General features: G+C 34.8%; 1 protein-coding gene across 3 annotated transcripts; it reads left to right on the top strand.

The window, feature by feature from the left end:
- On the top strand, positions 1–21,418 carry LOC121409107 (acyl-CoA dehydrogenase family member 11-like). 3 transcript variants are annotated; one of them, XM_041600932.1, is made up of 12 exons: positions 1–414; positions 1,534–1,769; positions 5,127–5,226; positions 7,687–7,810; positions 8,529–8,671; positions 9,270–9,419; positions 15,111–15,205; positions 16,828–16,927; positions 17,602–17,742; positions 18,841–18,933; positions 19,235–19,587; positions 19,865–21,418. In XM_041600932.1, the coding sequence occupies exons 1-12, from the start codon at positions 94–96 to the stop codon at positions 19,980–19,982; spliced, it is 1,974 nt and encodes a 657-aa protein (XP_041456866.1). In that variant the 5' UTR covers positions 1–93; the 3' UTR covers positions 19,983–21,418. The 3 variants fall into 3 exon arrangements, with proteins under 3 accessions (XP_041456866.1, XP_041456867.1, XP_041456864.1); XM_041600933.1 differs by lacking the exon at positions 15,111–15,205 and adding an exon at positions 14,977–15,071; XM_041600930.1 differs by lacking the exon at positions 15,111–15,205 and adding an exon at positions 14,847–14,941 and having other exon boundaries at positions 19,865–21,417.
- Positions 21,419–26,202: the final 4,784 nt, after the last annotated feature.

The raw sequence follows: 26,202 nt of genomic DNA, 5'->3' as shown, positions 1-26,202 counted from the left end.
GCGTATAGCACTTGTGATTGTGAAACGGGGTCTGACGTTAGTTATTGTTGGAATTTCTGAGAATTTTTGAGAGCAAATCAGCAAAATTTAAAGATGTATTCCAGAATCCACATTCCTCGAAAGTGGTTCATGAATGATTTATCAATCCGCAAAAGCACAACATTTTATTCCCTTTCTTCTAAGGGAAAACATAACGTAGGAACGTCTTCTAATTCTGCCGCAGCAGCATCTACCAGCACCAGCACCGGAACACAACAACAGAGTGCGCCTGAACCGCGGGGACAAGAGTTCCAAGTACCTCCGTTCAAGAGAGCTCAGCGAGGGAATTTCTTTCAAGAACAACCTCGGCTTGGCAATGTCTATCGTGAAGATGCAGCATTGCAGTCTTATTTGAACAGATACATTTCAGATGAAGTATGTCTTTGTTTGATTAAGAGGGTACTATGGGCTAAAAATAATATTTGAAAGACATTCAAATTCACTTACCAAGAAATTCAGGAAAAAATTAACAAAAAGGCTAGTTAAAGTTAGGCTACAATAACCCAGGGGCAGGGAGAGCCGGCCCGCGTAGGCGTAGCGGGCCGGCGCCCAGGAGCTCACTGTGTATTTACCCATACCAACGGGACAAGGGTAGATTATGGTCAAAATATCTAGCAAGATAAATTATGAAAACATAAATTATGCACTTACTACGATTATATGGATGATGGTCTAAAGAGTGGCAGATTTTCTGACATCTGGGCACAGACTGGAACCTCAAAAAATGAAAAGTTCTCTCCTACCCCCGTTTCGATCGGCCATTTTGTTACAGTTCATAACAAAAATGGCCGATCGAGACGGGGTAGAAGGAGAGAACTTTTCTTGGGTTGGGGCTACAACAATACAAGGCCAGGGCAATTTGAAATTGGATACAGTTACACAATTTGAATTGGCATAGTTTCATTAAATGAGATAAAGAAAGAGCACGTCTTTTGGATGTTTGTAGACAAGTTAGAACTGCTTCTTCCAAATTTTGATTTCAAATTTTTGAAATGTCATAACTCTGTAGCTCTAATTGGATCTATATTACTATTAGTATACTTGTCCTATTTTGATGAATTTTTCAGTGTTTTTTTGTGCCTGATATTTCTTTACATTCAGATCATATTTTTTTTCAGCCTAGAATAACCCAAATGATGTCTCCATACTATTTATATTCATGAATGTTTTTGGAATCTGACTTCATTAAGATTGAGGCAGAGCTAAGTTTTGTTATGCAGTTGATGTTCAGGCTGCTGCACTTAATCGAAATGAATACAAATGACACTAAGTTAGTGCACAACTCTTTTGAACTTCCGACACTCTCACATAATTTCATAAATCAATTTTCATGAACCATGGCATTTTTTGAAGAAAAAATTGCTTCTCTTAACTATTTCCAATAAGATCTTTGATTTTGGTTTCCTTTTAAATGGAACAAGGGTGCACACAATTTTTGTTTTATTCACAATGATAGAGATTCAAATTGAAAATTATGATTTACTTTGTTTGCAGGCAGCTCTGTCACCCATTGAAGATGACTTGGATAGATTTGGAGAGCGGGTGGGGGAGGAGATTGAAGCCCTTGGCAACCAGTGCGAGGAGAATCCACCTTATGTCAAGCACTATGATGCATGGGGGAATCGTGTGGATGAGTTAATCACATGTGAAGCATGGAAAAAACAAAAGGCCATAGCAGCTGAGGAAGGGATCGTGGCTATTCCATATGAAAGGAAATATGGATCTTGGAGGTAATGCTTTTAATTGTGTTTTTACGTTAGTCAGGGACCAAAAGATGGCATCTAGAACTAAAACAGTGATAGCTTATATGTTCTGTGTAAATGGGCTAATATGATTATGTTCTTGAGAAGTGTATAATGGCATGGACCTACCAGCAAATGGCAAGTATGCTAGATGGAATAAACTGGAAAAAATTGAAACATTGCATAATGGAAGAAAGAAGAATGTGAAATTGGTCACATGAGATCAGATATGACCTGAGCCACCTTTGACCTTGGCTAAAAAAAAGGAATAAGCCAAAATACGAATTGTAAAGCCTTAATCAGTGAATCATTCAAAGTAAAAAAAGATCATGTTTGAAGGTTTGCAAGGTGATATGGATGATCACCGGGTGAAGATAGAGCAGGAGAGGGGGACTCCAAGTTTTGGCAGATTCAGACCCATGAAGGCAGGACAGTCAACCTGCTTGAAACATCAAGTCTTCTGTTTTGCTCCTCTCTACAACTACACCTGCCGACTCAAGCCAGCCTCCTCTTATCTCTCCAACTTAAGTCAGCAATATGCAAGCCTCTCATCTCTCAAACTCAACACAATCTTCTTTTCCTACTACTAAAGCTTCTCAAATCTTTCTGATTTATAGTCCATTTAAGGATAACACTCTATATCAAAAGAATACTCTATTTTCTAACCTCCACTTTCTTGCCTTTCCATTTCACTTTTACCTTTATCAACTTTTCTGTAGTCCTTTCCACATGGTATAGAGTAAACCACTTCCACTTCTGCAAAGTCAAGAAAAGTGAAAGTTTGATCAATCAACAATTGTGTACCGGTAAATCAGTCTTGCATACCGGTAAATCAGTCTTGCATGTGACAAGGCACTTATTTTATGGAAACTTAGAGACCCCGCTGGTATAACCCCAGAAGGCAGGAAAATCACACACTTAAAGGTCCTATGACACCAATTCCATCTTATTCTACATGTAGATACATCTATTAGGTAGTTTTACTTGAAAAATACGAATTTGCCATCGGTTCCTGTGTACGATGAACCGGTGTTGAGTTATTCCATGGAAATGAACTTCAACGGGAACGCCCACTAAAATTTTCGAAAGAGTCGACTTATCGAAATGTCAATCATTGTGACGTCACCGAAGGAAGGTTTTCTTAGCTGTGCAGCCGGACTTCTAGTTATTGTACACGTTCCTCGTGTATTTGCTGTTTCGACCGAGCTCATCCTTAACGGATTTTTTAGATTTTTATGAGGTTTTGATCATGGCTGCAGCATCGTCATCAGCTGCGTCTGATTCTTCAGACTTTGAAGATTCAGGTTCTGAATATTATTCTAGCAATTCAATTTATTTACTTTGAATCCACATGTGCAACCACAATAGGCACTTCACGCTCCAAACGTCAACAACGCTCAGCAGCTTCCTTCCCTGACGTCATAATTGTCACTTGATATACGAAACCAAATCGGGCTGAATTTTTGTGGGCGGGGTGAATTTGGCTCAATTTTCAATATAAAACTGCCTTTGAATCTGATGTGGGATGTTTTTCAGGTAAAATTTTGATGGAATCGTAATTAGTAACCACTAAGCTAACAAATAAATCAGCGTCTTTGCTGTATTTCATGGGACCTTTAATGCATGTACATGGTGCCATCTAATGTAGGTTATCAATATTTTAGGGTCTTCGCATAAAGATATAGATAAGGGGGTATTACTATTTGCATGTGATTATCCAAGTTGATTGTCTAACATGTATGAAAAAGACAGGTTAAAACACTATTTCGTAGAAAATCTATAACTTTGTTAGGGTTTGTTTGTGTTTGCAGATAAAATTAGTCTTCATTTTGAAAATTACATGTGTTGTGATAATTGTGTTATTTTGTATTTATTTTTAGGCTATTTCTTAAAGCAATTCACATTTTTATTGTCCAAGCCATATTTTGCAATATTTTTTAATACATGTCTCTACACTAAAGAATTTAATTTGAATGTTTACCACATACCGTACACTATACATTTATGGAGCAAAGTAAAGTATTGTCTGTGTACATAGTATAAAGTAGCCCTACATGTACATGTACTAGCTTTTTTTTCCTAGACATATTTCAATAAGTAGACTATTAATTTTCTAGGTGTGACACTGTTTGGTTGCAGGAGTCACTACATACCAGGCCTGCTTTGTACATAGTCATATCATTATAAGTGATTCAATGTAAACAATCCATTTCTGTTTTTATATAACTAGTGTGTAATTATATTCAATAGAAATGCAGGTCACAGTTAACCCTTGAATCGTTAGAAAAGATACTGTTCAAAATCACTTTGGTGACAAAATATTTATCAGGGAATAATTTTGCTTTATCAAATTTGATTAATAATATTTGCAATAAAAGAAGAGTTCTCCAATAAGTTCTGTACAGTCCTATTAAAAAATCTTCCTCACAAAAGGCTTTTTGTTTGATAGATTTTAAGAATATGTTGAGCAAATTACAATGCGATACCAGGAAAATTATTCCATTTATATTAATGGTGACAAAAAAGTAATTCATTTTAAAGGTCAAGTCCACCTCAGAAAATGTTGATTTGAATCAATAGAGAAAAATCAGACAAGCACAATGCTGAAAATTTCATCAAAATCGGATGTAAAATAAGAAAGTTACGACATTTCAAAGTTTCGCTTATTTTCAACAAAATAGTTATATGAACGAGCCAGTTACATCCACATGAGAGAGTCGATGATGTCACTCACTATTTCTTTTGTTTTTTATTGTTTGAATTATACAACATTTAAATTTCTACGAAATTGACAATTAGGATCTTCTTGCCTGAAGCACAAAATGTTAAAATAATGGAATTCCACATGTTCAGGGAGGAATGAAACTTCATTTTTCATGACAATGACGAGAAAATCAAAATATTTCATAAAATAAAATACAAAAGAAACAGTGGGTGAGTGATGTCATCAACTCTCTCATTTCGATGTAACTGGCTCGTTCATATAACTATTTTGTTGAAAATAAGTGAAACTTTAAAATGCCATAACTTTCTTATTTTACATCTGATTTTGATGAAATTCTCAGTGTTGTGCTTGTTGAATTTTTCTCTTTTTATTCAAATCAAGTTTTTGTTGGGGTGGACTTGTCCTTTAGATCATTTTGCAGCATGTTCTGGATTGTACAAATCTACCATTGAAATTGAAATTATAAATACAACAAAACATACAGCGAACAAAATTTGCAAAGCACAATAAAATGTGAAAGCAATTATACAAGATGCACAATAACAGGCCTATTTATTTGAAAAGCATCTGTCAAGAGCATCACTCATTATATTGTGTATATCTTGCTTGTATTTCTACAGCCGTGTTTATCAAGCTGCAAAAATGATATTGTATGGGCCCTCATCTGGTCTGTATTCCTGTCCTTTGGCTATGACTGATGGAGCTGCTAAGATCTTTGAGGTAAAATTAGCAGTTTGTATCCACTTGTTCTATTATCAGAAAATAATAATAAGCCTAATATTGCTTAATACAGAGTTTCTAAGCACTTTACAAAAAATATTAAGTACATGTAACGTACATTAATGTTATTGATCATTTAACATACAAGAATGAAAATGTACTGTGTAAACTATTATCATAAATTACAAATTGAAAAATTTGGTAATCAGCCTACTACTTACTTTTGGTCCAAATACTGTTTGATCCAATTATCACTCAGTTTAACTTTCCTTAAAGGAGAATCCAGCCCAGCTCATAATATGCTGTGTTTGAAAAGAGGAAAATAAATAAAACAGAATGGTGAAAGTTTGAAAGAAATCGGACAAGCAATAAGAAAGTTATGGCTGTTCTAAAATTGAGATCTCTAAGACTACATGTATGTAGATGTCAAATTGGCAACTGGGTAAATAAATTATGAGTTATGACAAGAGGCAACTGGGTAAATAAATTATGAGTTATGACAAGAGGCAAGGACAACTTTCCCATAGGCCATGTACTTTATTATCAGTGATTTGTGGTTTTCTCCCAAGTACCAATTCCCCTGGGGCTGTAATCTAAATATAGCCTCGTAGTATATTGTATATCCTCATGAAACAAAAATATAATTTAATTAAAACATCTGAATAGTCATTTTATGTATTGGAGTACGTGGAAGAGTATTCCTTGCCTTACATCACTTTGACATCACTATTGTTGCCGATTTGAAATCTCTATAGGTATAGTGATTACCAATATTCACAACTTTAAAATTTACAACTTTCCTATTGTTTGTCCAATATTGTTCAAACTTTCACCTATCAACTTGTCTGATTGTCCTTTTTCCTCTTAAAGCAAGTTTTTATTTGGGATGGATTCCCCTTGAAGTCCAATGTCCTGATGGCCCACTATCTATTATTTGCACTTTGTCATACAATGTGAAAATCAGAAACTAAGTGTTTAAAACCAAGTGGATATTAGATGAAGACATAGCTTATTGTGTTTTCAGCCAAGCAGTGCCATTATTGTGTGAATAGTTTTGGTTTTACTGATATCAATTACTTGGTTTTATGAGGTTTATTATTGAGGCTGGGCTTGTGGATCCCCCCTCAAAAGTGTCACCGACAAATGTCAGTGTAAATAAAAAAGATGAAACACAAAAGGTTGAAAAAACAGAGAAATACATTAGAAAATTTAAAAAGCAATGATTAGATAGTGTTGCTGAGGATGCCACAACAAAATTGTATACCAAAGGTAGCACATTTGTAATTGTCACTTACAAATTTCAGCGTAAAAAATGATGAAAAAGGCCGAAAAAACAGAAATACATAGGCTTAGGACTTCTACACTGAAAATTGGCACATTTACAGCTTTATTTAGGGAGTAAGAGCAAAATGTTTAATTTCACATATTAATTACACAAATTAATTAATAGTGCATACATTGTAGATAAGCCTAATTAACTAAAACTTCTTTTTTTTCTGAAAAAAAACACTAAACAGTTTTGTAGATAACGTTACGAACGAGTTGTACTCCAGTTTGTGCATTCGACAGCCGAGATCTCAGGGGGGGATCCACAAGCCCAGCCTAGCTAGCTATGTTGAATAAGTTATTTGTGATATTGCAGTGTGATTTGTTCTTGAACTGAATATTTGCAAAGATTAGAAAAGGACCACTTCCATTAGATCTGTTAATCAGTTGAGTGTTTGTCCATAAATGATAGATAGTAGACTCCATACGTCATAGGGGTGGTTTCATATTTGATTGTTTGGGGTTTTTTCCCTCTGTTTGCCATACACATGCACTTAATTTACAGAATACTGATGAATTGATAGATTAAAATCAATCAAGGATCCTTGAAGCAATATTTAATTTTATTAGTTAGTACACTGTACAAGTTACTTGTTTGATTGCATTACCCTATCAAAGTTTCAAGCATGGACGTGAATAAGATAATATATAAATTCATTATGAATTATATTATTTTGTAAAGGAATCATGTACAGTTAAAGAGAAATGATAATGATTTGCTCATTTGAAAAATAGGCTTTCAAATTATTCATTGAATATTCACCCAATAACTTTGACCTACATGTACTGTCAACCTAAATTATACACAGAATTTTTATAGTAAGTTGTAAAAAAATGTTTATGCTGATTTATTTGAAATTTGCACATGTAAGATATTGAGTATGTTCTTCGATTGTCACCATTTTTTACAGGTCATTGCCACTTTGTAGTTTGTATAACAGGCACTTCCTCGTACATGTTTTGTGCAATATGTACTGTTATTTCTTCATTATAATGCCTGTTTGTTTGAAATTATGCTTTCCTTGAATTTCTTTGCCTGATGTGGGATGAGCACCATATCATTAATGGGCTATTCTACCGTTAAGTAGAGCAGATGTATTCATCGTAATCTTTTTGTTGTGATATTCATTTTAGAATGATAGTGGGCTTTCATCTGAGTTGCAACGGAGTGCCTTTGGTCATTTGACATCTCGGAAGCCTGAAACATTTTGGACATCTGGACAATGGATGACAGAGAAGAAAGGAGGATCCGATGTAGGTTAGTACTACTCAATAATCTTTATGACCTGGATCATTCAATTTCAAAGACATATATTTTTGCACATGCATTCGTCTAATTCAGTCATTTCTATCTTTAGCCTGAATGTACATGTATGTATGAGTTTTAAAACACACACTCACACTTATTTGAAGTAATCTGAAGAAAACTTTATAGTTATTGAGGATTCATCTGCCTTACCAGAATCATTGTACAGTTATACTGTTTATTGGGACTCAGTCAGCGTAGAGTTATTTTGATGTTTCTAGTCTTTTCATCGGTGTACTCTCTTGACCGAAGCTATCAACATTTGCATCCAATATCTTTACCCCTGTATTGTTGAGTCACCTTCTATTTCAAGCCGGTCTTCAAAGAATTGAAGCTTGCTGCTCTTTCAGTCCGGCAGTCGGGCAGTTTAGTCAGTATTCTAAGTTTTAAATTTGGTTTGTCCCTGTCGAATGGGGTTTACTCTCACATCATCACCTATCACACTACATACTCATATTAAAGCAGTTTATTATTGTTATTTATTACCCCCCCCTTCACTTTACACAATTCAGTGCATCCTCCATCCTCAAACCAACCCCTCTCTTTCTAGTAATGATGAAATTTTGTTTGAAGTTCAGTATAAGAAATATACATGAACAATTCCAGCTTTCCTTCAAAACTTTCTCCTTTATACTATAGTTAATAAGAATTCTTTTTATTTGCTATATAGCTGGCGGAACAGAAACATTGGCCTACCCACAGAACGATGGATCCTTCAATCTCCATGGTTACAAGTGGTTCTCGTCAGCCACAGACAGTGATATGACTTTAACTTTAGCAAGAATTGTAGATGATGATGGCCAATATAAAGAGGTTTGTTATTTTCTACTTACATGTAATTCTAAGATTGATAACCAGTAGTTGCCATTATAGACCTGTATATGTGAGTGTTATTATCTAAGATTTCTTAAAAAGGGTAAAAAAATTAGGGTCATCATCTATGATGAGTTCAGGGGGGTGTTTTACAAAGATTTAAGTATGACTTAGAGTCGCACTTAAATGCCGAGTTGCGTACGGTATGAAAGGCTTGACCACATTGGTTAGATCGTGCCATGAAGACGCGCACTACTGCGTATCTATCAATAAGATCGCGCGTTGCATATCATGTACGCGTCGGTATTTAAGTGCGACTTAAGTCATACTTAAATCTTTGTGAGACACCCCCCAGGTCATATTATTATGGTCAAAAGTAATTTAGGATAAATTGGTTCTGACCATGTTGTATCAATATCAAAAACTTAAACCAAGCTCAAGTTAAGGGCATTTTCACGGTAACTGCATTACACGGCACAATTTTACACACCTTTGATTGTGTGTATGATTATCTCTAAAACAACAAATGATAGGAGTTTGCTTTTAAGCAGGGAAACTGTAGCATAGAGATGTTTTATGAGTCTTTGTTGTTTCATAGGGCACCAGAGGACTATCTTTGTTTTACCTTGAAACTCATACACCAGAAGGTAAACTGAACGGTATAGAGATACACAAACTGAAGAACAAACTTGGCACCAGGCAACTTCCTACTGCAGAATTATTATTAGATGGGACTAAAGCACATCTTGTAAGTACACATATCATCTGTTTCTTAATGTTGTAAAAAGGACTTGAATTTGCTGTAATTGGTTGAAAATATAAAATTATTCGCATTTTAGTTGAATTTGCCTCTTTGAGGTTCATGGAAGACATTATTGTTGAGTTATTTGCTCATTTACACCTCGTATCAACACATGTACAGTACTTTTTTTGTAAACCACTTTAGGAGAGCAGTTTTTAGAAAAATGGCCATGGTTATTATTTCAATTTGTCTTATACATAGACATTACACTCAATGGCACACAGTTGGCAATTTTTTTTTCACAAGGGTGGGAATTTAAATGAAATTGTATTCATAAAGCACATTCTTAGTTTTAACGTGGTTATTGTTCTGTGGAGTGAGACAATATTTTGGGGTATTATCTTTAAATAAAAGTTTGGATTATGATAATCCTTACATTGTTGATAGAATTTTTAAAATCAGTTTCAAATTCAAGATTTCATGTAAATACTGAGACAGCATTGGTTGTATACCAGAATGCTTCTCAGAAAGAGGTTCTGCACTTCTGCTGCAAAGTGAGAAGTGAGCTCATGGCTCACCTCACCAGCTTGAGTTATTGAAGGGGGGGGGGGGGGGTTACAGGCTTAAACACTAGATCATCGAGATTGGTTTATAGCTCTGGGGAACCCAATCCTATTGACCATCAGATAAAGAGATTTTCAACCTCATTGGTTATGCTTCCTTTGTCTGGTGTAGATAAGTTTTGAACACTGACAAGCCACCCCACAACCAACAATTAAGGCAACCAAAATGAATATTGAGATTTTTTATTGAGCTTGAAAGTCACCTCTTAAACTTTAAAATGCTATTCAATAAGCCTCATAACTACTTGATTTAATGCAGAGGATCCTCAGTGTGAGCTTCAAAAATAAGGAGAAAGCAAGGTTTGAAGTCTAGAGATCACTTTAACATGAGTTCTGCCCACTGTGCAATCCCAGTGAAACTTCAAAGCAGTGTAAAGAAAATCTTGTATCTTTTCTATTGTTCAACATTACAACTTATATTTTTACGGTCTGAAGTAGAAGAATAGCTATTTTAGATAAGCTAATTTCTAAATTTTTCTTTTGAAGACCAAATTTCGATTTTGGCTATTTACAGAAACCTTCCCTGGTGACTTGATGGTTTATGGGTGGCTGGTCACAAGTATATAAATGGAAGAAATGACATGGACAACAGCTCTGGCAACACTTATATCTAAATATGTTATGAAAGAAATGGAACTATATAACAATGGTTTAGCTTTAATCAACGTTTTCTATTCCCATTTCTTTCACAACATATTTGATAGAGCTATTGTATGATAATGTGATTTCTTTCCCCTTTTGTACATGTGTATTTATTCACTCTTGTACTTGTAATGCAACGGCATGTATTCAGTGGTGCATTCATTTAGTCAAGTATTTATTCCTTCATGTTTTTATATGCCTGTCCTATATTATGGCATCATGCTCTGTGTTTTTCCATCTGTCTGTCCGTTAACTTTTCCTTTTAAACATGATAACTTCAGTTTAAGTTAACCTAAGCTCATATAATTTGGTGTGTATGATATTAGCATGGATCCCAGGGGAGCATTTCATCAACATTTTCGTCCGACAAGTTGTCAGGTCTGACAACTTTCCTCGATAATGATTGGCTGAGAGGCACTGTTACCATAGTAATTGTCGGATAAAACAGTACTTGTCAGATAAAACGTCTGACAAGTCCTTTCATGAAATGCTCCCCGGGAAGCCTATCAATTTTTAGGTCAAAGGTCGAGGTCACAGTGACATTTTTTCATCTTACCTTTCTGAAGCCCTTGTACATGCAATAGTTTTAGTTTAACTAAACCTAGGCTTTTATCATTTGGTGTGTATAATACTAGCATAGATCCCAGGAAATCTATTGATTTTAAGGTCAAACGGTCAAGATCACAGTGACTCATTTCCATCTTACCCTTCTGAAGTCCTTGTTAATGCAATAATTTTAGTTTAAAGGAGAATGAAACCATTGGAACAAGATAGCTTGTGTGAAAACAGAAAAATCAAAGAAACAGATCAACAAAAGTTTGAGAAAAATCGGACAAATAATGAGAAAGTTATGAGCATTTGAATATTGCAATCACTATTGCTATGGAGATAGCAAATTGGCAATGCGACAAAGATGTGTGATGTCACTTGTGAACAACTCTCCCCATTACTTTAGTATATATTTCACTTGAATTGCCTCTTTTATCACATCTATTCATAGATCATGTGTTCTTTCTACATGAGGGCATGTAATACATATTTTTTTTAAGAATACATCATGGATAAAGAGTTTGTATCATCATAAGAAAAAGCAAAAAGAGACATTTTGAGGATATTTTATAGTCCACCAAAGGGAAAGTTGTTCATCAGTGACATCACACATCCTTGTCGCATTGCCAATGGGAGGATCTCCGTAGTATTAGTGATTGCAATATTCAAATGCTCATAACTTTCTCATTATTTGTCTGATTTTTTTTCAAACTTTCTTTATTCTTATTCTTTGATTTTTCTGTTTCTACACAAGCCTATTTGTTCCAAAGGTTTCATTCTCCTTTAACATAGGCTTTTATAATTTGGTCTGTATGATACTAGCATAGATCCCAGCAATTCTTATCGATTTTGATGTCAGAAGTTCAAAGGTGAAGTCACCACCTTCCACTTTTCTTGCTTGATCAATAATATTTTCCACGTTACAGGTGGGCGTATTACATGTAGCCTATATGCTCGCCTTAGCGACACTCTTGTTTGAAGAGTTATGATGATATTTTCATAGGACACTGAAATTCATTTCATCCACATCTACATGTAGGCCTTTAATGCATCATGAATGTGATCAGTGTTATAAAAGGGATATGAAAGGATTTACATAGGGAGTGGGGTGGTGGGGGTTAGCATGAATGTGATCAGTGTTATAAACAGGAAGGAAGGAGGTTGTAAGGTGGTGTGGGGAGAGGGGTAGCATGAAAGAATTCTGCATTTATAAAATCCCCAATGATACAAGGCCTTTGTGTATCATGGAATGATTAGTGTCCTAAAAGGGATAGGAGATCAAGTTTATTTTAGATAGAGACAAACAGACAGAAAGAGAGAGATACATGTACACCTGCAGAGGTAAGGGGGGAGGGGAGTAGATTTATATGAAAACAGTTTTAAATGGGAGTGTTTATTGCAGGGAGAAAAATCGTGCAATGATGAGGAAGAAGGAGAACATAAAGGAATGGAGACAGGGAGAGGAGAAGAAAGTTGAACAAATTGACGAGAAAAAAAAGTAAGAAGAGCCACAGGCTCTTTTGAATTCAATTAAATTTAGCAGTAAATCCTAAATTTGATTAAACGCTGAGCATGTCTGTCACCACTTCATTAATGAGTGCAGCTGTGCATAAAGCACAAGAGAGACAAGGCCAAAAAATAAGAGGTGATGATTGGATTAAAATAGTGTAAATAATAGATGATTGATTGCTGCTAGGCATGCATTCATGGCTTCCCAGACAGAACAAATGCTAATTATGTGAATCATAGAGCTCTTTCTTGATGAATTAATGTCTGTGTTATACATGTATGTGTTCTGTCCTTGCTTGAATACACGTACATGTATTGAAATGAACCATATCATCTACCAAAATTGATAAGGATGTTTCATCAATTTTGAGACATGTGCTGATGTTTCATTTCCAATTTTGTAAAATATTTCTATTAGATATATCTGTACTATACTAAGTTCACAATTATCATACACCCGTCCTAGACGGGACGATCCCAGGAAGCCTATTGATTTTGAGGTCAAAGGTCCAGGTCACAGTGACACATTAGGCGGTTTCAAACCGCCTCGATCACAAGAATCCCCGTTAAATTACGAGAACTTTTTAAGGCTAAAAAATACCCGTTAATTATTCCTGCATTCACACCGCCCCGAAACACATCCTTCGGGATAAGTTCCCGAAGTTACGAGCATGCGCAGTGTGGTCTGATAAGCAGGCAAGGCGGGATATTCAAAATCACTTGCCCAGCAGCCACCCACGCCGCCGCGCCCAACGACACGCTGGGATAAAAGTTCCCGTAATTTGCTTTCACATCGCCAAAATACCTGCGACCTTGGAAAAATCCCCACGAAAGTTCTCGTAATTTCGCCAAGTACCTACTATTTAGCGGGTATTTTCTTTCGGGGAAATTACGCGTAGTTTGCTTTCACATTACCAAAATACCTGGTATTTTCTGATCGGGGTAAATTTCCCGATCAGAGAATACCTGGAACTGGCGAACTTCGAGGCGGTCTGAAACCACCTATTATCATCTTACCCTTCTGCAGTCCTTTTAAATGTGATAACTTCATTTTGACTTAACCTAGCCTCATGTAATTTGGTGTGTATGATACTAGCATGAATCCCAGGTAGCTTAACAATTTTGAGGTCAAGAGATCAAAGGTCAAGGTCACAGTGACATATTTTCATCTTACCCTTCTGCAGTCCTTGTAAACATGATAACTTCAGTTTAACTTAACCTAGGCTCATATAATTTGGTGTGTATGATACTAGCATGGATCCCAAGAAGCCTATTGATTTTGAGGTCCAAAGGTCAAGGTCACAGCGACATGTTTTCATCTTTAATACCCTTCTGCAGTCCTTGTAAATGTGACAACTTCAGTTTAACTAATAACCTTGGCTCATATAATTTGGTGTACATGTATATGATTTGGTGTGTGATGCTAGCATGGATCCCAAGAAGCCAGATGATTTTGAGGTCAAGGTCACAGTGGCATGTTATCATTTTACCCTTCTGAAGTCCTTGTAAATGTGATAACTTTAGTTTAACTTAACCTAGGCTCATATGATTTGGTGTGTGATGCTAGCATGAATGGCAGGCACTTTTTGATTGTGAGGTCAAAAGGTCAAAGGTCAAGATCACAGTGACATATTTTCATCTTACCCTTCTGAAGTCATTGTTAACGTGATAACTTTAGTTTAACTTAACCTGGGCTCATATATTTTGGTGTGTGTATGATACTAGCATAGATCCAAGCAATTCTTTTGATTTTGAGGTCAGAAGGTCAAAGGTGAAGTCCCCACCTTCCACTTTTCTTGCTTGACCAATATCTCCATTTTCCGCTTTACGGGAAGGCGTTTTATTTGCTCGCCTTAGCGATTCTTGTTTACTAATTGATTTATATTTTTGTCTTATCAACTTATTAATTTATATGTTTATCTTATGTATTATTAATGAAAATGATAATAATGGTAACAATATATTCACCCTGGGTAGCTACTGTAGTTCATGTCTGTATGATTTCATTTTAACTCATGTCTACATTCATATCATTTTTCGCTATGCAAGAGTCTGCATAACAATTCTTTGTTATCTATCCATGTATCCATTACTACTCTGATCATTATAGGTATCTGAACCAGGATACGGTGTTTCCACTATCACTCCCATGCTGACAGCCACTCGCTACCACAATGCATCTCATGCTGTAGGTTATATGAGAAGGTGAGATCATCAAATGAATGTTGTTGTTTTTTTAGGTATCCAAAGCAGGGTTTGGTGTGTCCAACATCGCCACTATGCTGACCGTTAGCCGCTTCCACACTGCAATAATGGCAATAGGTGCAATGAGAAGGCAAGTTGAAATAGTTGGGTCTTTGTTTTCCCGTTGTAGGTGTCTGAACCAGGGTATGGTGTGGCCTCTATCTCTCCTATGCTGACTGTTACTCGCTACACCAATGCAGCTAATGCTGCAGGTGCGATGAGAAGGCAAGTTGAAATAGGACTTTCTTTCTGAGCAGCCTGATTATTGCCATATTGACCATCAAGAAGACCCAAGCCAAGGGAGTAATAATTTCAAATTTGATTTGGAAATAAGCAGATTTCTACTGCAATAAAAGCTTTTTGTTTGCCATTTCGATGAGCAAATCAGAATTGGCCCTTATCTTGATGAAAAAATACTATATAAGGCTAAAGTTGATACTCATTGATATTGATAATTTCATCTTAATCATCATGAAATATCTTGATAATTTATGAAATTTCTAAAGATTCACTAATATAGTTTTTTAAATCTTTGAGTTGTGAATCGAAACACGGCACAATAATAAAACCACAGATGAACATGTTTAAATCTGTAAACTTTGTAAGTTGGATGTATGAATATAAAGGGCATCATGAAGGTAGGCAATGAATATGTACATGTGCTTGCATATACATGTACATAGAATCACATTCTTCAATCATGTTATTTTTAATTCATTACACATAAAAGCCACTTTGTTGATACAATAAAACCATATATTGCTCATTCTTCAACAGGCTAAGCATAAGGTTTGTCATGTATTTTACATTGCCCAATCAATTGAGAAAAAGAGTACAATATTGTGACATTACTCAACTCCAATAACCATTTTCCAAATCATTTGCGTGAAATAGACATGCAGTACAATGCAAAGTGCGATAATACTATATGATATAAAGAGCTACGTGCAAATGTCATTTCAATCATCAAAATTACTTTTGGTTCTCTTTTTTTTTTAGCTGAAAGCATTGCTGTTGTGGTGAAAAGTGGTTGTTTGTCAATAATGATAATGGATATTGGATTTCTTTTGTGGTATATCAGATATATTGAATTCATCAGCATAAATATTACATTCGTCTGTGGTACATGAAAAATATCTGATAAACCACTCAAGTGCATCCAATATTATAGAGGGCCTAAGCATTCAAAAGGTTTTCATGTGTTTGGATAATTGATCTTTAAATGCAAAGTGCAAATGTCATTTCAATTATCATAATTACTTTTGGTTGACTTTTTTTAGCTGAAAGCATTGCTGTTTTGGTGAAAAGTGGTTTGTCAATAATGATAATGGATATTAGATTTCTTTTGTGGTATATCAGATATATTGGATTCATCAGCATAAATATTACATTCATTGGTGGTACATGAAAAATATCTGATAAACCACTCAAGTGCATCCAATATTATAGAGGGCCTAAGCATTCAAAAGGTTTTCATGTGTTTGGATAATTGATCTTTAAATTCAAAGTGAAAATGTCATTTCAATCATCATAATTACTTTTGGTTCACTTTTTTTAGCTGAAAGCATTGCTGTTGTGGTGAAAAGTGGTAGTTTGTATAATAATGATATTGGATTTAAGATATCAGATATATTGGATTCATCAGCATAAATATTACATTCGTCTATGGTGCGTGCAATTAATGTAATGTATCTGATCATGGACCTACTATCTGATAAACCACTCAAGTGCATCCAATATTGGCCTAAGCATTGAAAAGGTTTCATGTTTTTGGATAATTGATCTTTAAATATATCCCAAAAAAAACTCTACTAACTATTTTTTTTAAATCTTGCATGGACCTGTAGGATGATGCTCAACGTGAGAGACTACTCGTTCAGGAGGAAAGCATTTGGGAAGTTGATTGTTGACTGGCCTCTTCATGTACAAACTATGAGCAGAATGGAGGTGAATAAACTTCATTTTATATTTAACCTTTTCATTTCTTAATTTTCCATTTCCCATCGAAGTAATCAGTGATCAAGTGTGGAAATTCTTTGTTGCAATATCCGCTATTGGCACATTGACTATTGTTCTGCCTCCTGTCAAACATCAATGATTATGAACCCTTTGTTACTCTTAAGCTTGGATGTGATGAAAAAATGTTTAAAAAGAATACATGAATAATCATCAAACCATAAATGCTATCAGTGAATGTGAATACCATCTTGATGTATAAAGCCACAATGCAATTTTGTACTCTTTGAGCATGTTTATAACTTATTTTCATTGTTTTGGATTTTTAGCCAGTGTAGCAATCACCATATGAAAAGCGGAAATGTGTTGATGTTAGACCTGTGGAATCATTTAAAACGAACAATGTTTCAGCAAGAACAGTATTCATTGTTTTAATATACATTTTCTTTTCTTTCACATGTACAATTGGTCATTTATAATAGTAGCAATGTTATTGACTTATACATAACTGAAAAAAGACCATAAGATTTGATCAATATTGTGAGAAAGACATCTTTCATAATTTCTATGTTCATTATAGTGTAATTCTCGATTCTTGATATCTTAGTATAAGGCTTCTTGATACATATTGATATGTTAGTAATAGAAATCTTTATCTTTTATAGGTGGAGACAAGAGGAGCCATAGCTCTGCTCCTGGAATGCTCCCATCTCCTTGGCAAGGAAGAGACAAAGGAAGCTTCTGAGGATGATCTCAACCTTCTCCGTCTTCTCATCCCAGTTGTCAAACTCTACACCGGCAAACAGGTTAGGGTTCTCATATCATAAAATGAACATTATGTGTATATGTTTCACCTTGCATATATGCCTGTGATCCAAGCTACATGCGGAAGTTATGAATTGATGCATAGGTTTGAGGTTCCTGCACTGGTCACGTATTTCAGATGTTGATGTTTAAGGTCAGTCCCAGACGTAAATAATCATAGCTGATGGATTCATGTCTGCAAAAACTCAATTGCAGGCACGTATGGAGTTTGGAATTGATAATATCCCATTATTGTCATTTAATTTCATTGAGTTGAAAGAGATTGATATTGTTATCAAACATGCTTTTATTTTAATTGTAATTTTGATGGTAGGTTAATTTTGTTCTTTGATTGAAGGCCAAGTACAAGTGAGCTGTTTACACTTGGCGGATTATGGACTGAAAAACTGAGTCCTGTGTGAATCCGCCACTTAGCAGTATGGTGAAAGAACCATAGCAAAGCACATGAAAAAATGTTATTGAGCCATTGGTTATTGCGCAATGTCATCATATCCTAAAACTCTTTGTCAATTATTTTGTGCAACTTGTATTTTTACATTGAAGTTTCAGACATTTCATGCTTATTTACATGTCCTCAGGTACCAAAGAATTGAAGGAAAACTGAATTTTATGATTATTTATTTAAGTATTGTAATTTATTTGCCCATGCTTAAAGGAATAAATCAGTTTCACAATATCTTTTTTACTATGACACAGCCAGTAATCAGGAAGAAAACTTATATTAAGAATACTCACTAATTAGTTATAAAAAAAAAGATTTTCCATATGTAGCACTAGGCATTTACAGAATTGGCAAATTTAGGATAGATTAAGATTATAAAATCAGCAAAGTGATATATTTTTCCAGCTTTTCCAGCTTTTCCAGGACTTTAGATATTACCCTGGCTGGAGCCCATCAAACCTACTAACACCACACACACATTTCAAGGAATTAATTCCTGCCATGAATAACAAATGTATTTTCATATTCTTGCCATTGTGGTTGGATGCCTTCAAACAGTTCACTTTTGCTATTTGCATATTAGATAAATCTTTGGCCATATAGAAATAGCCCTTCATCTTTTATTTTTATTTTGCAGGCTGTCAGCATTGCCTCTGAAGGTCTAGAGAGCATTGGTGGACAGGGTTACATAGAGGATACAGGTCTCCCAAAGATACTTAGAGATGCTCAGGTAAGTACTACCACTTGTGTGCTGTACGATGAAAGTATTTTTAATGTTCCACCACTCAACTTCTAGCAATTATTCAATGATTCAATGTAGTGTAATACCTGCTCAACCAATATTGATTGCCCCAGAACAAAAAAAAATATTTAGTTTATATAAGTTTAGCATGCTTGTATTTTGCTTACTTGGCTTCTTCAATTATGTTTTGAATAATCTTGTAACTTTAAAGTCCTAATCTGATGGCACTCAGTTTGGAATGTTTACTTGATTTCTAAAGCCTGATCTGATCACATTCAATCTGTTGCAGGTGTTGAGCATCTGGGAAGGCACTACAAACATCCTTTCCTTGGATGTACTTCGCTCTATCGTCAAGAGCCAAGGCCAAACTATGGAGACATTCCTTAGACAAGTCCAAACACGCTCTGCTCCATTCATCACTGCCTCCAACCAGGACATTCAATCAACAGCCAAGCTCATTGGGCAGTCATGCAATAACCTGAAGAATTTCTTGATGGAAGCAGCCAATCAGGATGCAGGTTTCATGGAGCTGGCTGCCAGGGACTTTGCCTACAGTATTGCAAGAACATACACTGGATTGCTGCTATTGGAACATGCTACATGGGAACGGGCCAGTGTGGAAGATATTGCTGTAGCTAAAAGGTGACATAAACATACTTTTGAGGTGACAACTTGGTGATAGATACTCCTAAAGAAAGTTTACAGAGTTAGATATTTTTAACCTGACTAGATTTAGCTGAGAATTCTGAAAAGTATATTTCTGATATGCCACTGATCCTTAATAACGTCAAGGAGGTGCTTGGTTTCAAAATATGTTTTTAACTTCATTTTGTACTAGTGTTACATATATGGTGATGATATTGCACTTTGAATATAGATATCTGGAACAGTTATTCTCAATTTTTTAATGTGTCTATAGGTGGTGCCAAATGGATATGTGTCCAGTTTCAACCCAGCATGCAACAGGAACTTATTCAATGGAAGCAAGCTCGCTGGACTACAGAACAGTCATGGCAGGTTACCAACAAAAAGATTAATCTGAGAAAAACATAATGAACAATGGATAGTGAGTGAGAGAGAGAGTGAGAGAGGGGGGGGGGATGGGGAGTGGCAAGGGAGAGAAGAGAAGGTGGATGAGAATATAAATGGAAGTGGGACAGAGTGGGAGTGAGAGAAAGAGAGATTGGGTGGGAAAATAAATAATTGAAATAGGGAGGGGGAGACAACAGGGTAAAATTTATATAGCCAAATGCAGCTGTAAATAATATATTTTTGTTGAATTTTTCACATTTATGCTTTTAAGATATTGATTTAGCTACTGTAAATAATCACAAATCGTTGATTATGATCATGATATATACAGTGCTTTAAATGCTGAATTTACATCTGCATGAAAATCAGCATTGAACAGATATATTTGCATTTATATATTTTGATGTATCTTTTTAGATACTGCCTAGTATACACACAAATGTTAGTTTATTTTTATGAGATGAACCAATTTGTTTTATTAGACAACTCAAATAGAGTGACAGATTGAATATGCGGGTATTTAGGTAAACCTTCGTAGATGTGATCATTTTAAATGGAAATTATTCCTGTTGCATCACAAAGGTAACTATGATGCTGATCTATTGTGTGTGTACAGAGGTGGGAGGGCATTGCAAGAAATCTCAATATCATTTGTTAGGTCACCAAATCAATTATAAATCTTGTAATTGATAGCTAATAAGCAATTCATTGCTAGTCTGCTTTCTTGCAACAGAAAGCGTCAATCAATTCAACTCCTATATCTATAATTCATGTAGATTTATTAATACAAAATTTGCAATTGACATAATTACCTGTAATTACTGTATATGCAATAAGCTCACTGAATTACTGTTAAGATATGAAAACCATTTAATGACTTTACTCTGGAGTTACAGTTTTGGTCTCAAAAGATTGATTTGTTTGGGTCACTTATAGAGTAATTTGGGTTTTGTCTTTAACCAGACATGTCCAGAAAGGATAGTGACCATTTGCCACTAATTATATGAAATTGTTAAAAAAAACTGGTGAAGTAAAGCTGTAAAATGCATGATTTAATCCATTTATTTTATTGTGAAGTTGTCAAATTAATTAAGAGTTGTTGCAAAATTAATGATTCCATTACTCATTTTTTAGTGTACTTCAGGATAGTGATTAACATGAAAGGACATTTTATCAGACAAGTCCACTTGAACAGTTACCATAAATGTTCAGTGTTTTTAAGCCAATTATAATCACCAAAAGTTGTCAGATCTGACATTTTGTCAGACAAGTAAGTGTTGATGGAATGCTATCCTGGCCACCAAACATACTGAGTGAGTTAGAAAAAGTTCAGAAAAAAATTGACATGACAGCGAAGAAAACCTTTTGATTATCCAAGCATTCTTCAGTACATAAAATTGGTATCAAATTTTTTCGACAACATACTCAGGATGTTTTTTATAAAATTTTGTCTTTTAGTTAGGTGCAACATCTTTTTCTCACGTACTTGGTATAAATTTTAAAAAAATACATTTGCTTGTGTTGTGTCATTTGTGATACCTCCGAATTGTTGAAATTATATCTCTGGTCTGTTGTAAAACATGGGATAAATGAAATCGATTTATTGTGGTTGTGCTGTAGATGAAAGTTATTTACTTTGATCTGAAATACTATAACCTGCAGAGAACTAGAAAATGAAACTCATTATAACATAGATATTATATCATTCTTTGTGTCAGAAGATTGGCATATAAATCAGTTGACATATAAATGCACTTAATGTGTTAATCTGCCATTTACTATTCTGGTGTATTTGTATATATGAATATGTAAGTTTTAAGAAAATGTTAAATTTTTTATTGAAGCCTATAATAGTTTGGCCTGTAAAAAGTGTGATCTTGACCTGATTAAACCACATCTTGTTTTGAAACCTATGTGCATATCATTTCCAAACATAGACCTTCAGCTTATCATGATTAAAAAAAAATTAAAACAAAAATGAAGTGTAAAAACTGTGACTTTATTCTGGTAAAATGCATGACTTTGTAGCATGTTTAAGACCAAAGGTTTCACCACATTACAAAATTTCAAACTTGTTGAAATGAAGAATTATCCTTCTTCCTAACAAAATTTACCAGAAACATGAAATTTGGTAACTATTTTAACTATATACACCCCGTATCTAGTGTGTTCAAATATTCAAGTTATATTCTGAATTTTTTCCATGAGCAGGAATTGATTAATATAGAATTTGATATTTTGGTTTTTGCAGAAATTAAGCTTTTGAAGTTGTACTTTGCAATATGAGAGGTTAATATAAATTTATTAAATATATGAATGTCTTTATTTTTTATTTGATAAAGATGGGCTTTTGGTCATTTTCTTTGTTGAATATTACTTTCTATATCTATTTCCACATTCTGTTGTCAAAAAAAGCAAGAAATTGTGAATTTATTGTTAATACTTAGGATTGTATATGAATATCAAGTGAGTAATATATCATTATATTGGAAATAAATAAATACACAAATCTAGAATTCACTTTTGATGGAGTGTATTGCCTTTGGATTTTGTTTTTGTCACAAAGTGTAATATCTTAAAAGAAAATTTGGGAAGACATTTATTGGTAGACTCACAACTTCTAAGCCACATTGCAGTTTGCATGTTCTTTTATGATTTATTGCAGAACATCAAGTATGTAACAGTAGGTTTAATGGAGGAGAACCATACCACTGTTCCTTATCAAAGTTTGTGGGATTGTGTGAAAGCCGAGTGAAAGATTAGATATATACATGTATGATGTCCTAGTAAGTCTTATAAGTTATTAGTGATGACTCCATCAGAAAGTTCATAAAATTATTAGTAATATATCTTTTTTTGAAAAAAAATTTGTACTGGTACTGAATACTGAATGATTAAATTATCAATACCTACTCCTTTAGTCTGTATTATCATTTTAATATCTCTGCAAATCTGAAATCTAGTTTTTAAATCCACTTCATACAATCAGATACAAGAATGATTTGAACTTCAAGTTTAGTAAATTACTAAAAAGTAAACCTAAAATTTGGCTATAAATTCTGTTTTGTATCTGGTTGATAATATAAGATTATTTAGAGACTGGACTTCTTTCAGGTGAGCCAAGTGGGAAAGCTGTTTTGACCTTGACTGCTTTTGGTATCAATACTTTAAATAACATACTGATAACTATTCAGTCATCCGGGTTTGAAACTCGGCTACGTGGATGGTTGGATTCAGCTCACACTAATAATAATAATAGCGGTATATTTACCCAGGGTAGCCACTTCTGTTCTGAAAACTGTTTTCCCAGTGGGCCCTGCTATTACCCTGTACACTCACTTTACACAGTGATCCTCCTTTCTCAACCCAACCCTACTACTCTCTACCATTTGAATCTTCGATGTCTATTGGGCATCTCTTTCCCCTCTGACCAACCACCTGAACTCAAGCACCAGCCTCAAAACATGATCACTATCCTTTTTCAACGCGTGACCATTCAAACATACCCCATTCACCTTTGCCATCTGATCCACTATCTCTTCTAATCCCAACATCTGTGTGAAAACCTCAAGTCTTCTTTCTTTCCATTGGCTTCACACCACACATCGCTCTCACCATTGCTCTCTCGGGCTTTTTCAAAATCCCCAACTCACTTTCACTCGAATACCATGTGTTGCTCCCATAGAATATTGCCTTCTCACAATACACAACTCCTAACAAGTTTAAACTAATCCATTCATCTTCAGAGAAACTCTTTTCCTATATAACAACCCTCTACCAATCTAAATCTTACCCTTGCTGTCACAGCTTCCCTGCATCCTCCACTCACTCTCACCCAGACCTAAGGTATGAAAACCCTTCACCCCCGCCTCATCACAAAACTTGTTAACATGTTCCAATATCACTCCTGGGGCCCATTTATCCCAATGCAATATGTAATATTATCTTGAATACGTGTTGTTTTTTCTTCCCCTTCCCATTGCCTGCCCTTCACCCTCTCTCTCCATCTCTCCCTCATTTCCCTCTCTTTTTCCCTCTTACTCTTCACAGAGAATCCCTTGCTTTCTCTTCCTTAGGGCATGCACGGGAAGGGTAAATACAAATATGTTTTATTGTTTATATCATGTTGTAGATGTTCATATATTGTTATAATGATACATTATTTTGCTATATTATTATTTCTAATTTAGATGTCTGTCATATATGTATTTTTAAACAATTGTTATGTCATCCATGGATGCTTTTAATATGTAAATCCCAAGACTAATTTCCTTTATGGACGAAAATGAATTGAATTCATAAAGGACTTGCAACTGTTGTAACTTTGCCATTATGGCAACTACCATGGTAATCTTGATTCTGATTGGCTGCTGAGGCCTGTTGCCATGTTATGAAATGGGCCCCTGGTCCTTTCTCATATCTACACTGGTAAAATCTCTTGCCAGCCTCAGGGTCACTCTCTTCATCTTCGTGCATCTCCCATGAATCCACTTCCCATATTTTCCACACGTCACCGAATTTGCCTTGCATTTCCGTTCCCAACTCATGCTGCACGAGTCTACCCATAGGTCTACTATGTAGCTCTAATTATTGTCAGAAAGACACCACTAAACAATGGGTTCAGTTTTTTTCATTTTGTGACTTAGTATGTGATTTTATCATGAAGGCATCTTACCTCAAGCACTAAGTCTTTCATGTAGGAATCCAGCAAGTGTCATATCATTTATCCTCTCATTTAGGACAGATAAAACAATGGTGAATGCAGGAAAGATGCCCGGTACCTATCAGTCCTCCTATGTAGAACCCATGCATATTTCAGAGACTTTCCCTTTTTCCCCCAATTGGTTTTTGTCCATTATAAAACATGTATTAGTGACAAGATGCATGTAGAATTATTGCATGAAAGAGATGACTCTGACTTTTGTTAAGGTTCCTGATGACTAAATTGAAAATTTTGATTGGCTTTTACATACATTAATGGGTGCTACATCATCCATTCATTTCAAAAGAATTCCCCAACCCAACCGTTCTAATCGGTCAAACAATAGGGTGGACCATAAAACTCAATAGGCTCAATATCATTGTTATTCTTTTTGCTTCTATTTCCAATCCAGTTTCATCTTCCCTCCTTGATTTGTCTGTGGAGATAACATTCAATTCAATTCAACATGTGAAGAACAAAAAATAATACAATTTGATGGAAATGAAATTTATTCAATCAATATACAATAGATTAAATAAAGTACACATATACATATTTATATCCCAAATATAAATTGCCCTGTTTCATGAGCTTATACACTTAAGTTCTATAGTTTGTAAATGTACATTGTTTATATACAAATTTATACATAGGTATACAAATATTTGCACAAATATTCACAGCTTGAAAAAAATTTACAAATGATGAAAAAAATCTCATGGCTTGATGTATAATCAAGACACATGATCACAATTTTCTCCCTTATTAAATTATGCAAAGATTGATTCATATAGCGAATATGAGGAAGATCTTGTAAAGTAGTTTGTCAGTGAACTTAACCAACAAAATCATATCCAACTGACACAGTGGAAATATACCCAAAGAAACTGTTATAGTAACAAAAGGATGTTAGAATGATACACCCTTCTGGCTATGAACAAGATGAAATACATATACAGGGCAGATTATACAGCATGGAAGGTTGTTGTATAAAGTATAAAAAGAATCATTTCTTACATAGATCAAAATATAATCTTGGGTACACAGTTCATACAAAATATGTCTTCTGATAATATAGGATAAATGGACGGCTAAACTTCTAAGTCATCTTATTTCAACTCAGTCAACATATTTCTTTTATACCAGTACATTTACATGTTAACTCTCATCAAAGAAAATACTTTTCTATTCAATTATCCTTTTGTTTTTTTTTTCTATCAAAAGAAAATTTTGTCAAAATTGACAATAGCAAACCATCAAGTAAACTCGACTCATGATAGGTTAACTTTATGTCATAAAATTTGAACTTCAACCATTCACTGAAAATGATTCATAATTTCATACCATCTAATGCACACATCTTTATCACCTCCCCCTCCCTCTATATCAGCTAGTTTAAATTAAGGAGATGTCTATAGTATACATGCTCGGCGAATTAAAGGTAGAAGTGTGATGACATGACTGAATGAACAAATGTTAAAGTTAAAGTATAAAAGAATAGAACTGAAGGAAGCATGCATACT

This window comes from Lytechinus variegatus, chromosome 2 (assembly GCF_018143015.1).
Source record: "Lytechinus variegatus isolate NC3 chromosome 2, Lvar_3.0, whole genome shotgun sequence".
Classification (NCBI taxonomy): Eukaryota; Metazoa; Echinodermata; class Echinoidea; order Temnopleuroida; family Toxopneustidae; genus Lytechinus; species Lytechinus variegatus.
The sequence above is the reverse complement of the archived record's forward strand: the minus strand, read 5'-3'. Positions and strand labels throughout refer to the sequence as shown.